This window comes from Pteropus medius, unplaced genomic scaffold (genome assembly GCF_902729225.1).
Source record: "Pteropus medius unplaced genomic scaffold, Ma_sr-lr_union100, whole genome shotgun sequence".
Classification (NCBI taxonomy): Eukaryota; Metazoa; Chordata; class Mammalia; order Chiroptera; family Pteropodidae; genus Pteropus; species Pteropus medius.
The window spans coordinates 9,664,120-9,677,606 of record NW_024351543.1 but is presented as its reverse complement, the minus strand read 5'-3'; the positions used below and the strand labels follow the sequence as shown (position 1 = coordinate 9,677,606).

At 32.0% G+C, this 13,487-nt stretch overlaps 1 protein-coding gene across 3 annotated transcripts in view; it reads left to right on the top strand.

Annotated features, from left to right (window-relative positions):
* Positions 1-12,043, top strand: part of SNX4 (sorting nexin 4) — a 50,019-nt gene extending 37,976 nt beyond the window's left edge. For all 3 annotated transcript variants that reach the window (XM_039843250.1, XM_039843252.1, XM_039843251.1), the window contains exons 9-14: positions 1,978-2,043; positions 5,080-5,169; positions 6,616-6,715; positions 8,987-9,132; positions 10,249-10,363; positions 10,899-12,043. In XM_039843250.1, coding sequence (XP_039699184.1) covers positions 1,978-2,043; positions 5,080-5,169; positions 6,616-6,715; positions 8,987-9,132; positions 10,249-10,363; positions 10,899-10,946 — 565 coding nt within the window. In that variant the 3' untranslated portion in view covers positions 10,947-12,043. The remainder of the gene's footprint in view (positions 1-1,977; positions 2,044-5,079; positions 5,170-6,615; positions 6,716-8,986; positions 9,133-10,248; positions 10,364-10,898) is intronic.
* The last annotated feature ends 1,444 nt before the right edge of the window (positions 12,044-13,487 follow it).

The window sequence follows — 13,487 nt, the reverse complement described above, 5'->3', positions numbered from 1 at the left end:
TTAGAACTTAGATAACATAGCTAGAGATTGTTAAAAATCCATTTGGAAAAACAGCAAAGCACTAAAAGAAAGTTTAACTGTTGTTATTACTATTTTGAGAGTAAACATGAGGGAAGATTATCAAAGGGAGTCTTACTTATTTTGTTACTTAATCATAACTGTACTGTTATATAGGTGATTTATGTTTGTTTTGCTTCCTTGACAATATTAAAAACCATGTGACTTTTTTCCTTCTAGTACTATAAGCATATCTGATATTTCAAGAACAGTGTCTAAAAACTATAGGTTAACAGAATAATAGTATTTAAGATGTTCTTTTATGGTGCAATTGAAGATATTTATCATACATTCTTTACATAGCAGAAAAATTGGAAACAACCTGAATTGCCAGGAAAATGGTTTAAAGAACTATGAGTTGCCATCTGAAACTGCTTAGAACAGATTATTTTAATAATACGGGAAAATACTGTTAAGGGGGAAATGCATGGTACAAAATTACATATGTTATATGATCTCAGACACATTAAAATCAGTAAATAAAAAGATTAGAAGGAAACATATCAACTTACGTTATCTCAATATTTTGGATTATAGATTGTTTTGTGGAGGCAACAAAAATTATGCCAAGAAACTGAGTTGTCTTTGGCAGCAATTTATTTAGCACAGGTTAGCTGTGGGAATGATAATAATTTCAAAAACCAGTAGCATATAGGATACTAGCCAATAAAGAATATTTTCTAATAAGCCAAATAAAGAAATGACAAACTTTAAACAAATGACAGATTAATCACACTATAGTTCTAGGCAAGGGGAGACGAAGGAATAAAGTACAAATTTAATACGAGGTATACCTCTTTGTATGAGGCAGTGACCAACCAAGAGCTGATTTCTAGTTGGCAGCGCAAAAGCAGACATCCCCTGTTGCTAGAGCACGTTGCTAGGGAACAGAAAAGCTGGTGTTGGCAGGCAGGCTGACTTCCTTGTGGGGCCAGTGAGCCACTGTCCTTAAAAGAGTAACTCTTAATACAGCAGGAGCTAATTCCCCAAGAGACTTCGGAGAATTTTTTGGTTAGTGAAGAGTCCCCTCACCAAAACCAAAGCTCTCAAATAGTCCTCACTATTTGAGAGCTTATAATACTATAAAACTCAGTATTTATAATCCAGTGTCTGCTCAGCTGAGGAGCTTATCAACATAAGATGATAACATCTTAAACCACTTAATTTATTCTTGTTTCAAATCAAGTTCTAAAAAAACCTCTTTTTGTCTTTGTCATAAACAAGTGACTTAAAACAACTTTATTTAAGTAGTAAAAATGTGCGTTTGAAATCATTAAACCACTATACTACATAGATTTATTTTCAGTTTGTTATAATCTACATGTATAACTTCCATAAAAAGGAATTTTTATTTGCAGCATTTCACAGAAATGACAAAATGATTCATGGTTTCTGGTAGATTTTCTTATGAAATAGTAGTTCAAATTACTGAAATTTCATTGTGCACCTGTTACTGTACCATCGTCTTTTTCTTTTAGCTGTTACACAGTGGCATGTAATCAGATGTGTTCATCAGAATCCTCTGTGGCATGTTTAAAAATATCATACTTCGGCTCTACCCCAGAGGTTCTGATCAAGTTGATCAAGAGCAGGGCCAGCATCCATAGCTTCTAAAGCTCCACAATTGATTTAAATAGGCACCCTCCCTGAGAAAGTTATTTATAAGCAGAAGCTGTTTTGTATGATACTTACTTTGCACTTAACAGTAGCAGGTATCAACTTTTGAACTAACATTTTAAAGCCTTTACTTGCTTTTAGTTGTTAAACTGAAAGAGAAAGCAGCATATTTGCATCACAGAATAAATCCAGATACAGATACCATATATAGTTTAAAAGCTAAATAGGAAAAAACCTTTTACAAGATTCCATTTAATGTTCCATATCTAATTCATGTTTTTGGTTTTGTCTTTTTCTTCCTAGTGAATGGAGTGCTATAGAAAAAGAAATGGGTGATGGACTACAGAGTGCCGGTCATCATATGGATGTGTAAGTACCTAGAGAATTTAAGGTAAAACCTGAGGTGAAGATTAGCGGTGAAGTATTAGTGATTTTCTGTTCTGTTTTTATCAGGTTTACTGGCATTTATTATCATGCTTTGTGTGTACAGGAGTTTATCTCAGCAATGCAAGGTTAATTTAACATTCAAAAACCAATCAGTCTGATTCACATATTAGCAAAATAAAGAAGAATATCTGTATGTTCATTTCAATATGTGTAGAAAAAACATTTCAGTATTCATTCACAGTAAAAATTCTCATCAAACTAGAAAAAAAGGAATTTTCTCAGTCTAAAACTTAAAGCTAATATTGTACTTAATAGCGAAATATTGATGCTTTCTTCTAAGATGAGGAACAAGCCAAGGCTGTCTGCTCTCACCACTTATAGTAAACATTGTCCTAGAGGTCTTAGTTTTGCAGTGAGGCAGGAATACCAAACAAGAGCCAAAAATCTAAGAAGTAAAACCATTTTTATTTGTAGTCAGCAGAATCTTTTACACAGACAATCATAAAGAATCAATCAAAAACAGAACTAACAACTGAATTTAACAAGGATGCAGGATACAGGATCAATATATAAAAAATTATTTTTACACACTAGCAACAATTGGAAAATAAAAATTTTAAAACAATGCTACTTATAATAGCATCAAAACAGAATACTTAGAGATTAATGAAAGATGTGTAAAACCTTTGCACTGAAAACTTTATATATAAACATTGCTGAGAGAAAGACCTAAATAAATGGAGAGATAAACCACTTTCATGGATTGGAAGACTCAGTAGTGTTTAATATGACCATTTTTCCCAGATTGCAATCCCTATCAAAATTCCAGTGATTTTTTTAAATAAAAATTTGTAAGCTGATTCTAAAATTTGTATGGAAATTCAGAGGATCTAGAGTAGCTAAAACAATCTTGGAAAAAAACCAAGAATATATTACCTGGAATATGTTACCTGATTTCAAAATTTACTATAAAGTTATAATTATCAAAATAGTAAGGTATTGAGATAAACATATCAGTGGAACAGAATGGAGTCAGAAGTAGACCCACATTCATATAGTCGATTTCAAGAAATGGTTCTGGAAATAACTGGATATCTACTTGGGGGGAAAAATGAACCTTGAGCCATATCTCATATCTTACCTAAAAGCTAATTTAATTTGGATCGTATACATAAGTGTAAAAGTTAAAATTTTAGCTTTTAGTAGAAAACATAGGAAAATGTTGTTGCAGCCTTTGAGTAAGCAAAGATTTCTTAAAGAGAACATGAAAAGAAAAAATTTTAATGGTAAATTGTTCTTCATCAAAAGTAAAAACTGCCTATCAAAAGATCCTATTCAGGGAGAGAGGAATGTGGGAGTTACTGTTTGGTGGTTATAGTTTCGTTTCATTTGAGGAAGATGAAAAGTTCTGAAGTTAGACAGTGATAATGGTTGTACAACAGTGTGAATATACTTTATGCCACTGAAGTGTACACTTAATTGTTAAGATAAATTTTATGTTATGTATATTTTACCACACACATACACTCACAATTAAGATAATGAAGAGACAGGCCACAGACTGGGAGTAAACATTTTCAATCACAATATGTAAATAACTACAACTCAATAAAAATCCAAAAATCTAAGTATTATTTTCCTTTGGCTTATATTCAAGCTAACTGGCTACTTTTCAACCAGTTTGTTAAGTTTTTCTGCACTCTGTTGACAAAATATTTTCAATATTTGCAGGAATTTAGGATTATCCTTCCAATTGATTTATTTAAAGTGTTAAGATAAAATTAATCTCAGTACTGATAGCAAAAATCCTTTACCACTTATACTTTTCTACCCAATATTGTACTATTTATTTCTATGTTCAAGCCACCAGCCCTATGGTTCTTTTTGGTTTCCTTAACATTAACTCTTTCAGAATCATAGGTTAATGAACTAAAGGCAGCTTTTCCTACTCAAAATAGTAATTCTTAAGACTTTTTTGGGGCACATAGAAGAAATTCCACACTCTACAAATGTAAATTTATAATTATGGAATATATAATTTGTCTACTTTTATAAATCCTGTAAGCACATTGCTTTTCAGTGAACCTTAACTTAAGTTTACTTATTTATTTTTAGAACTTCAGTAAACTTTACCTACATAAAGCAGGCCTGGGAACATAAACTACATTTTTCTTTTATTCCCATGCTAAGGAATCAAAGTTAATTTGAAAAAAGCATGACCATTATACCACACAGAAGTAGTAAATGAAGTAGCCCATATCCTTACAGAATTTATAATGTGATCAGAGAAGTAAAACCAGTACTCAAGATGTTACTTTGATAATGTTTAAATTCTAAATTGTTGCCAAGAGGTCAGAAGTAGAGTGAAGAATAAAGACTAAAGTAGTCTGAGATTTCCTACAGGTGTTGAGACATGTACTTGTAAGATTTGGAGAAGCAATGTGGAGAGCCATTGCATTTCTGACAAGGAAAGACTCAGAGCCAGGAACGAGAATGGCATGACAATGAGGAGTTTGTCTGTATCAAAGTAGAATTTGCTATTGAGAATTAGAAGGAAGTAAGGTTTCTAAAATTTTCTGTAATCTTTTTTTGCTTGACTTTTCCTTTGGTAGTTTTTTGGTATTACTCTATGTAGTTACTATGGAGGAACACTGTGTACATCAGTTATACTAAACTGTTACTCTTCCTACAGATTTTGTAGCCCTTTTATAATATCTTTGAAAAAAAAATATTACAGTCTTACAGTGCATCTTCAGCTACTTGTAAGAAGGATCTTTTTTTTTTTCTTTCTTTCTTCCAAGTCATTGCTGATTGAAACATCTTGGTAAAATTCAGTAAAATTGTCTTGGTAGTTAAAAATTGCTACAAATGGTTCTTAATGCTTATTCTCACTTTCTGTTCTTTCTGTCACTGATAGGTAGCAAGTGGTCTATGGACCACACTCTGAATAGCTCTTCTTTAGAACACTGGCACTTTATGTCCTGATAAAAGTTACTTCTGTAGTGTTTTTTTAAACAGGTATGCGTCTTCTATTGATGATATTTTGGAAGATGAAGAACATTATGCAGATCAGTTAAAGGAGTATCTTTTTTATGCAGAAGCACTACGGTGAGTGTTGTGTTCCAGCTGTAGCCCTGTAGCTGGTCACCACTCTCTATAAATGTACTTAAAAATAGAGATAGTAAGGTGATTTTTAAACGAATTTGTTATTCCACATATTGAATGAGGTTTCTTTTTATTCCTCTGTGTTGCAGAATGATAGACAAAGAAATTTAAGACAGTCCCTGCCCTTGAGACGTTATATTGACAAAAAACTGTTAGTCTCCGGCATCTGTCTGTATGTTGTTGTTTCTACTTTTTTTTAGTCTGAAGATTGAAAACAAAGAACAGATTGAGTGTGTATACCACTATCTGTTCCTAGGTTATATATTGCCATTTTTATTCGGTAATTTTTTCCGTAACTGCATTATCTTATGTCCTCAGTAAGGTTGTAAAACTACTTACTATCAGAACTTTGTCTCCTGTGTTTATGGTATCTCCTGCAGAGACAAACAGAGCTCTGGTAGATAGTCATAGTTAATTAAGAAGTTACTGTGTTTTTTCTATTTTAGAAAAGTGAATCATTTTCCTGTAATAGGTGGCTTTTGGTTGTAGCTACTTTTGGTCATTTTTCTGTCACTTTTTAACAGCAGTATAAAAATTCTGTTAGTAAAACAGCGGAGCAGTATCCATTCAGTAACCAGTTCAGTAACTAGTGTGAAAATATATCGTTAGCCTTTTCCCTTATAGAGCTTTGAGTAGTAAAAAGTTCACCAAGGTATTTTTAAGTTACAAAGGAAAAGAAAGTTGCTGTGAATACAGTGGAATTTTCTGTAGCTCTTAAAAATTATGGAAAAGGTTAATGTATATTGATATGGAAACAAGTTCATGGTATGTAGTTAAGTAAGAAAAGATGTGGAATCACTTAGGGCATGTAGATATGTGTATTTATAAATGCCTAGCTAAAGTCTGGAAGGACATACACTATCTATTAACATGGATTTTGTCTGGATAGTGGGATTGGAGAAAAGAGAGGAATCTTGAAAGTTTTCTTTATGCATTTCTGTATTAGAACCTTTTTTTTTTTTTCCAGTGAGCATGGATTACTTTTATGATTAAAAAAAAAACTAAGACATTTCTAAATAAAAAAGAAGAGAACTTTGAGATATCTTTTCAAAGAATACTCAGTGTCTATGTGAGATTATAGCATTAGTTTCTGTGTTATACGAAGATTCTTTTTTTTTTATGATGTGATAATAGTATGTTTATCAAAAAAAAATTTAAATATCTAGAAAAAGCCTATTTTTGTTTTACATATATAAGGTTTTTATGCTTAGGTTTAGCTATGTTTAGTTTTTAATGTTGGGTTACTGCATTTAAACTTGAAAATTCTGGGTACACAAGTTTTGACCTTAGTAAACATTGTAATGTCTCCTTTTTACCCATGAAAAAAATTCGAACATGTTAAAAGAGAAGCCACAAAAATTAAATAGCAACACTTTTTTTCATCCCTAGCGCTGTGTGCAGGAAACACGAACTCATGCAGTATGACTTGGAGATGGCTGCTCAGGACTTAGCATCCAAGAAGCAGCAGTGTGAGGAACTGGCAACTGGGGTGAGTGTTTTTCCACTTAGGTCTCTGGTATTGTTGTATCAAGCCTTATGTGGAATGGGCTGCAGTTGTAATACTCAGGATGCCTTTAGTTTTTACAGAGGAATAATTTGTGGGCAACTTTATAATTCTTTGGGTTGTGATCTTGATATAAAAAGATGTAAGCTGTATTATATGGTATTATAAGAAATTTTGCTAAGGTTGCTCTGTGTAATAAGTGTCATCTCATTTCTGATAAAGTCCAAGTGGAAAAACCTTATTCTTTGGGATTGAAATAATGACCTTTGTCAGGTTTAATTTTATAAGATATATTAGAGAAATTTTAATTTTCTTTGAAAAGCCGTACCCAGTTAGAATGAGTGCCTCTCTCTAACAAGGAACTTTTTGTGTACTTTATTCTTGAATGCTTACAGTGAGTACTTGTGAAGAAAATTCCATATCTTATTGTATTACACTCAGGTCATTTTTACAGTCGGCCTTTTATTGGAATAAATTAGCTCTCACAGTAAGAGCACACAATCTGGAAGTAATGAAGCCCCGACAATGCTACCGTTTATAATTTATAAGTCACTTCATAGTTGACAACTATGTTAGTTTTAAAAGTCCTTATAGGTTATCCACTTGCTACGTGTATGAAAAGTCATTGATATATGTGGGAAAAGACCTTTGACCGTGAAATAGATATACAGTAGTCTTAATTTATTTTTAAAAGTCAAAGGGAATTCCCAGGCCATTTTCAGGGAGCTTGGTTCTCTCCTCCTGCATATGAAGGGAAAAGTGTTTCCTTCAGTCAACTCCAGAGAGTGAAGAAGTGTAAAAGCAGTGAAGCTTGAGGCTTGGGCTTAGGCATCCTATTTTATTAAAGATGCTCAAGTCTCAGTGTGAGTTATGCTGATTTTAAGTATGTTTTCTTTAGTTTGGTTTATCTCCATTTTTGCCTGTTGAATTTTATCTTTTATGTCAGTAATTTTATTTTATTTTTATTTTATTTTTCAGTTACAGTTGACATACAATATTATACTAGTTTCAGGTATATAACATAATAATCAGACATTTTTATAACGTATAAAGTGGTCACCCTGATAAATCTCGTACCTATCTGATACCATATATAGTTGTTACAATATTATTGACTATATTTCTTATGCTGTACTTTACATCCCCATAACTATTTTGTAACTACCAATTTGTACTTTTTAATCCCTTCCCATTTTGCACCTGTTCACCCAATCCCTATTGCATTTGGCAACCATCAAAATGTTCTCTGTATGAGTTTGTTTCTGTTTCGTTTGTTCATTTATTTTGTTCTTTAGAGTCCACGTATAAGTGAAATTATATGGCATGTGTCTTTTTCTGTCTAACTTACTCCACTCAGCATGATACCCTTGAGGTCTATCCATGTTGTTGTAGATGGCAAGATTTCATTCTTTTTTTTATGGCTGAGTAATACTCTGTTGTATATGTGTACCACCTCTTCTTTATCCATTCATTCATTGATGGTACTCAGGTTGTTTCTGTATCTTGGTACATTGTAAATAATGCTACAGTGAACGTATGGAGGATGCACATGGCCCAAAGTAGTGTTTTGGGTTTCTTAGGATAAATACACAGAAGTGTTACAGAGTAATTTTAAAAGATATGACCACCAATATAAAGAAATAACTTGCCTAATACTTCAGCCAGAAATTTTTCATTCAGCTAAGAAGTTCAGTCAGAATTTTACCCTTTTTGACTATTTCATATTATTCCAGTGTTAGCAATCATATTAAGAGCTTCTTGGTTATAAGGCTTATGGTGCTTTTGTCTGAGCTAGGGGGGAAATGGCAAAAGTTTTCTATTTCCTTTTTTAAAAAATATTTAATTGTAAAATGTACATAACAAAATTTGTCATCTTAACTATTTCTAAGTGTGCAGTTCAGTAGTATTAAGTACATTCACATTGTTGTGCATCCAGTCTCCAGAGCTCTTTTCATCTTGCAAAATTGAAACTATACCCATTAAGCATCAACTGTCAATTTCCCTCTTCCCCCAATCCCTGGCAACACCATTCTATTTTCTGTCTGTGAATTTCACTACTCTAGATATCTCCTATAAGTAGAATCATACAGTATTTATCTTTTTTTGAATGGCTTATTTTCTTTAGCATAATATCCTCAAGATTTATCCATTTTAGAGCATATGTCAATTTTCTTCCTTTTTTATGATTGAATAATATTTTGTTGTATGTATACATCATATTTTGTTTACCATTCATCTGTTTCTTTTTCTTTTTAGACTGTGAGAACATTTTCTTTGAAGGGAATGACTACCAAGCTCTTTGGTCAAGAAACTCCTGAGCAAAGAGAAGCCAGAATAAAAGTGCTTGAAGAGCAAATAAGTGAAGGAGAACAACAGCTGAAGTCTAAAAACCTGGAAGGCAGGTAAAAATGCTGAGATGTTTAACAAAGCTAGACCTGCAGACTACGTGGCAGATAGTTGCTTTATAACAATTCCCAGCTTCATTAGCATCCCCAGATATAGCCTGTTCTCCCAAAACGAAGATGGAATTCCTAAGAAATTTGATTCATCAAACATCATGTTACAGAAACAGTTGTTTTAGCGTGTGAGAAAGAGGAAGAAGAGAGTTTCAGCTTCATAATATTTTCCTGTACTTTTCAAGATTTTTATCCTTAGCACATTTCCTCTGCCTTTTCTTTTCTGTCATTTAACAAAAGCCTGATCATTGTTCAGTGCCTAGTTCTTGTGGTGTACTTTCTTTGTGAAGCCTTCTCTTATCCTCGCAGGCTCTTGTAGCACTTGGCTCATGTCACTGTAGTGTGGCAGTTTTGTACTGGATAACAGTTAGTTGTTCTGTGTGTGTGAGTCCCTGGCTAAATTATGAGGCCTTCGACATCAGTGACTATGTCTTTTTCATCTTTATGTCCCAGCGCCTTGCATAGGGGTTGGCATATAATTATTCTGTAAATCTTTCTAGAAATTCAGTTTCTAAAGGTCTGCCGTCACTGTTTGTTTCATTTTTCTTATTTTCATTTGGCAGTGAGTAGACCAAGGCAAAGAGTGTATCAGTGGTTTAGAGGTGGTTTTGTTAATTTTTAGAACTGCCGGCATCAAATAAGTCAAACTAAACTCTCAGAATTTTTAAAACTCTAGTTGCCGTTTAAAGCAAGGACATGATAAATGTGATACATAATCCATCTTGTCAAAAAGAGGGTCCATTTTCCAGTGACCCCAGCAAGGCAACTTCATGTGGCATCTGTTAGGCTTGTGAGCTGGTTCAAGGAGCCATCTATATCTGTTTTATAGGAATAATTTGAAGCTGGAATTCTTACGGCAAAAATATAGATTAATAAAATGTAGAAGAATATTTGCTTTTTCTCACACTAGTTTTTAGGAAGAAAAAATAAAACTATCTTATATAAGCAATACCTTTTTCCTCTATATAGACAAATAAAAAACTCAAATGAGAACTGGTTATGTGAATTTATAAAATAGTTTACTTAAAATAATAATAATAATGGTCATACTCTTTATTTCAGAGAATTTGTGAAAAATGCTTGGGCCGATATTGAACGCTTCAAAGAACAAAAGAACCATGATTTAAAGGAGGCCCTCATAAGCTATGCAGTCATGCAGATCAGTATGTGCAAAAAGGTAGGTTTCGGTTTCAGTGAAGGTATAAGTACAGAAGTGCTTACAAAGTTCTTTAAAACTAATTTCTCCTATTTGGACCAAAGTATTTATCGTTTTCATTTTTAAAGCTCATTCTTCTCCCTTTCCAGAATATTTCCCAATTGCTTTACTTAATTTTGAAAGAAATGTCATAACCAAAATACCAGTTACTGAGTCTGCATTCATCTAAAGTTCCAAATTGGTGTGTTCCATTTTATCGGTTGTATTTGAAATATATACTAACAACATTACTTTGATTATATGATGGATGTTCTTGGACAGGGCAGTAAAACACCATTCCTAACAGTGATGGACACTTTGACTGAAAAACAGCTCAAAGATTATTTTGGGAAAAATGAGATTATGATATAGTTTGTTAAAGTAAATCCTTCATTTAGCTGATATCTGTAGTAGAAGATATAAACATAAAATTTAGCATACTAGCAAGCCAGATACTTGGGTTTTCAGAATACTTCCAAAATCACATTTTTAAGCTCCTTTTTTTTTTTTTTTAAAGGGAATTCAAGTTTGGACCAATGCTAAGGAATGCTTTAGCAAGATGTAATCTTGTGAAATGAATTTCTCTTCAATCAAAGTGCCCCAAAACAGAAGCACAAGTAAATAAAAAAAAATTTAAGTTGCTACCTAGTATATGTATGTTGAATAAATTCAGCTTTCTATAATTTGATTGTAGTTGTGTTAATATAGCACAAAAGGATGTATTTTAATGAAGATTAAATATTATAATTTGAGGTTTTGGGGACTGGTGCTGATTTCAAAAAGTTAATTTGATAAAATATACCAACAGATTGTTTGTCAGGCTTCTGAACCAATGACTGTCAAGATGTTAGATAATTTCTAGATGTTCATTTCCATGCCAGCTGTTTCAAATCTGTTTATGTAGGGAGTTTTCTCCTAAGATTGGATTCCTGTCTTTACTTGGTAAGACTCACGAATCTGTTATAGGGGGTTATTTTTTCTTGCCTTATAGTTGAGCTGTTTGGTTTGACAAAGCTCAGCAGAAACTTAGTGTGAGATCTAAAATTTTCTCCCACATTCATTGATGCCCCCTGTAACATTTGCATACACTAGAAAATGCCTTCCGTTTGTGTTTTACCAGAATTTTGATACTGGTCAGAAATTTTATACTGCCAACAAAGAAGACTCAACTTCTCAGATATATAATGAAGTACGTTGTTATGATCTAGGAATTGCTATATAGAAGGTTTTAATTGAGAATGTTACATATAAGCATTAAATTCTTCCCAAATAATTCTAAACCTCAGTGATGAGCCTAAATTTACTCTGCTTGGCTCTCTACACATGGCATTTCAGGGTATAAGATGTAGCATTTCAATGTATAAGATTTATGTAGTGAACATATCTGTTAGTATCTTCATTATTAACATCCTCCTTTTCTATTGCTTGGCTGTAATTTTTGTGAAGATAAATTATATTGTTTTTTGGTGTGTGTTTTTGTGGTCTATGTTCAGAAGCCAAGCACTCTCATTTTGCTAGCTTTGCTGAATCTTACATGTGCTTATTATTACTAATTATGTAAAAACTCAGTACTGTTCAGCATTTGACTTTTTTACATGTTTAAAATGTTGCAGGTTTTTTTTGTGCTGTTTGCCAAACTTATACAATAAATAAATGAAGTATCGTGCTGATTTTCATACGATCTCTATTATTTTAACAAACTCATATGTACACATTAGTACCTGATGCCCCATGAGAAAATAATACATGCCATAGTATGTTTTGAAGTATTTAACTATAAATTTGTCTTATGCCAAAATACTGTGTTTTAAAAAGTATAATGCTAAAATGAGATACAATTTTTAAAATTTTACCTTTTTATAAAGATAAAATTGTTGGAAGCAAAAATAATCTGTATAGATACACATTTTCCATTGAATTGGGTCTCTCTTGACTCATGAAATAAAATATCTCTCCGATTTGGCATTTAAAAATCAAAAGGCTTATTCTCCAAACTAACCTTAGGCTAAATGCAAATTATATTAGATTTTTTTTCTACTAGCTGATTTAATTTGAGAAATTAAATTACCTATGTTTTCAAAGATGAATTATGAAAAATATTTTATTGTCTTTTCTAAAATATACAAATATTCAAAAAATATATACAAATATCCACTTGGTTGTATGTATATTTAACTAGGAATATTTTGACTTGGGTTGATTTTGAAAAATTTATTTCATAGCATAATCATTCCTTTAAGAAAAACTCTTAAAGTAATTTTGTGATGGAAATAATTTTTCGTACTATCCAGAATAAGTATAAAGAAAATAATCTATATGCAATAACTCTTTTGGTATTTAAAAATCAGAATTCAAAAAATTATTAAAATGGAGAGTTTAGATCTCCAAAGGTAAATATAAAGAAACTAAAGAAAAATTACTCATTACATTAATGCAAATACTTAGTTACAGGAAGATTTCATCTTGACAGTGTATGCAGTTGGTATAGTTGAAGCATTAAAATTAACTGAAGTCACACTTATCTTTCATTTTCATCCAAAAACTTGAGCATGGATGAATGAGTCACTAGTAATTACAACATAGCGTCCAAAACAGGAACTGAGGGTTCTTAAAATTCAAGCATCCTTAGAATTAACACACACCCAGCTTGGAATGGAATGAAAAACCAAGAGTTATGTAATGGGAATGCTAAGCTTTTAATATCTTTATAATCATTCTTTAAATTTATACAGATACTCTCTTCCTGGAAGAAAGTATCTGAATTTACTGATTCTCCTAAAAAAAATTTTTCCTAAAAAAGATTTAATAATTTCTTTCACAGTTGAATAACACACAGAAATGAAATAATAAAAGGCCAAATCAGTAGAATTACACTTATTTCCTAAATTATATAGTTTTATTTAGATATTTGAAAGGAAGGAAGAAACTAGAAAAAAGTAAGCAAATTAAGTCCAAAGTAATTGGAAGAAATATTAAAAGAAAGCAAAAATCAATGATATTTAAAACAGAGAAATAATAGAGTTAACAAAGCCAAAAGTTGGTTCTTTGAGAAGATAACGTTAAACCTCTAGCAGAAGTGGATAGAAAAAGAAAACAAATTATCTCT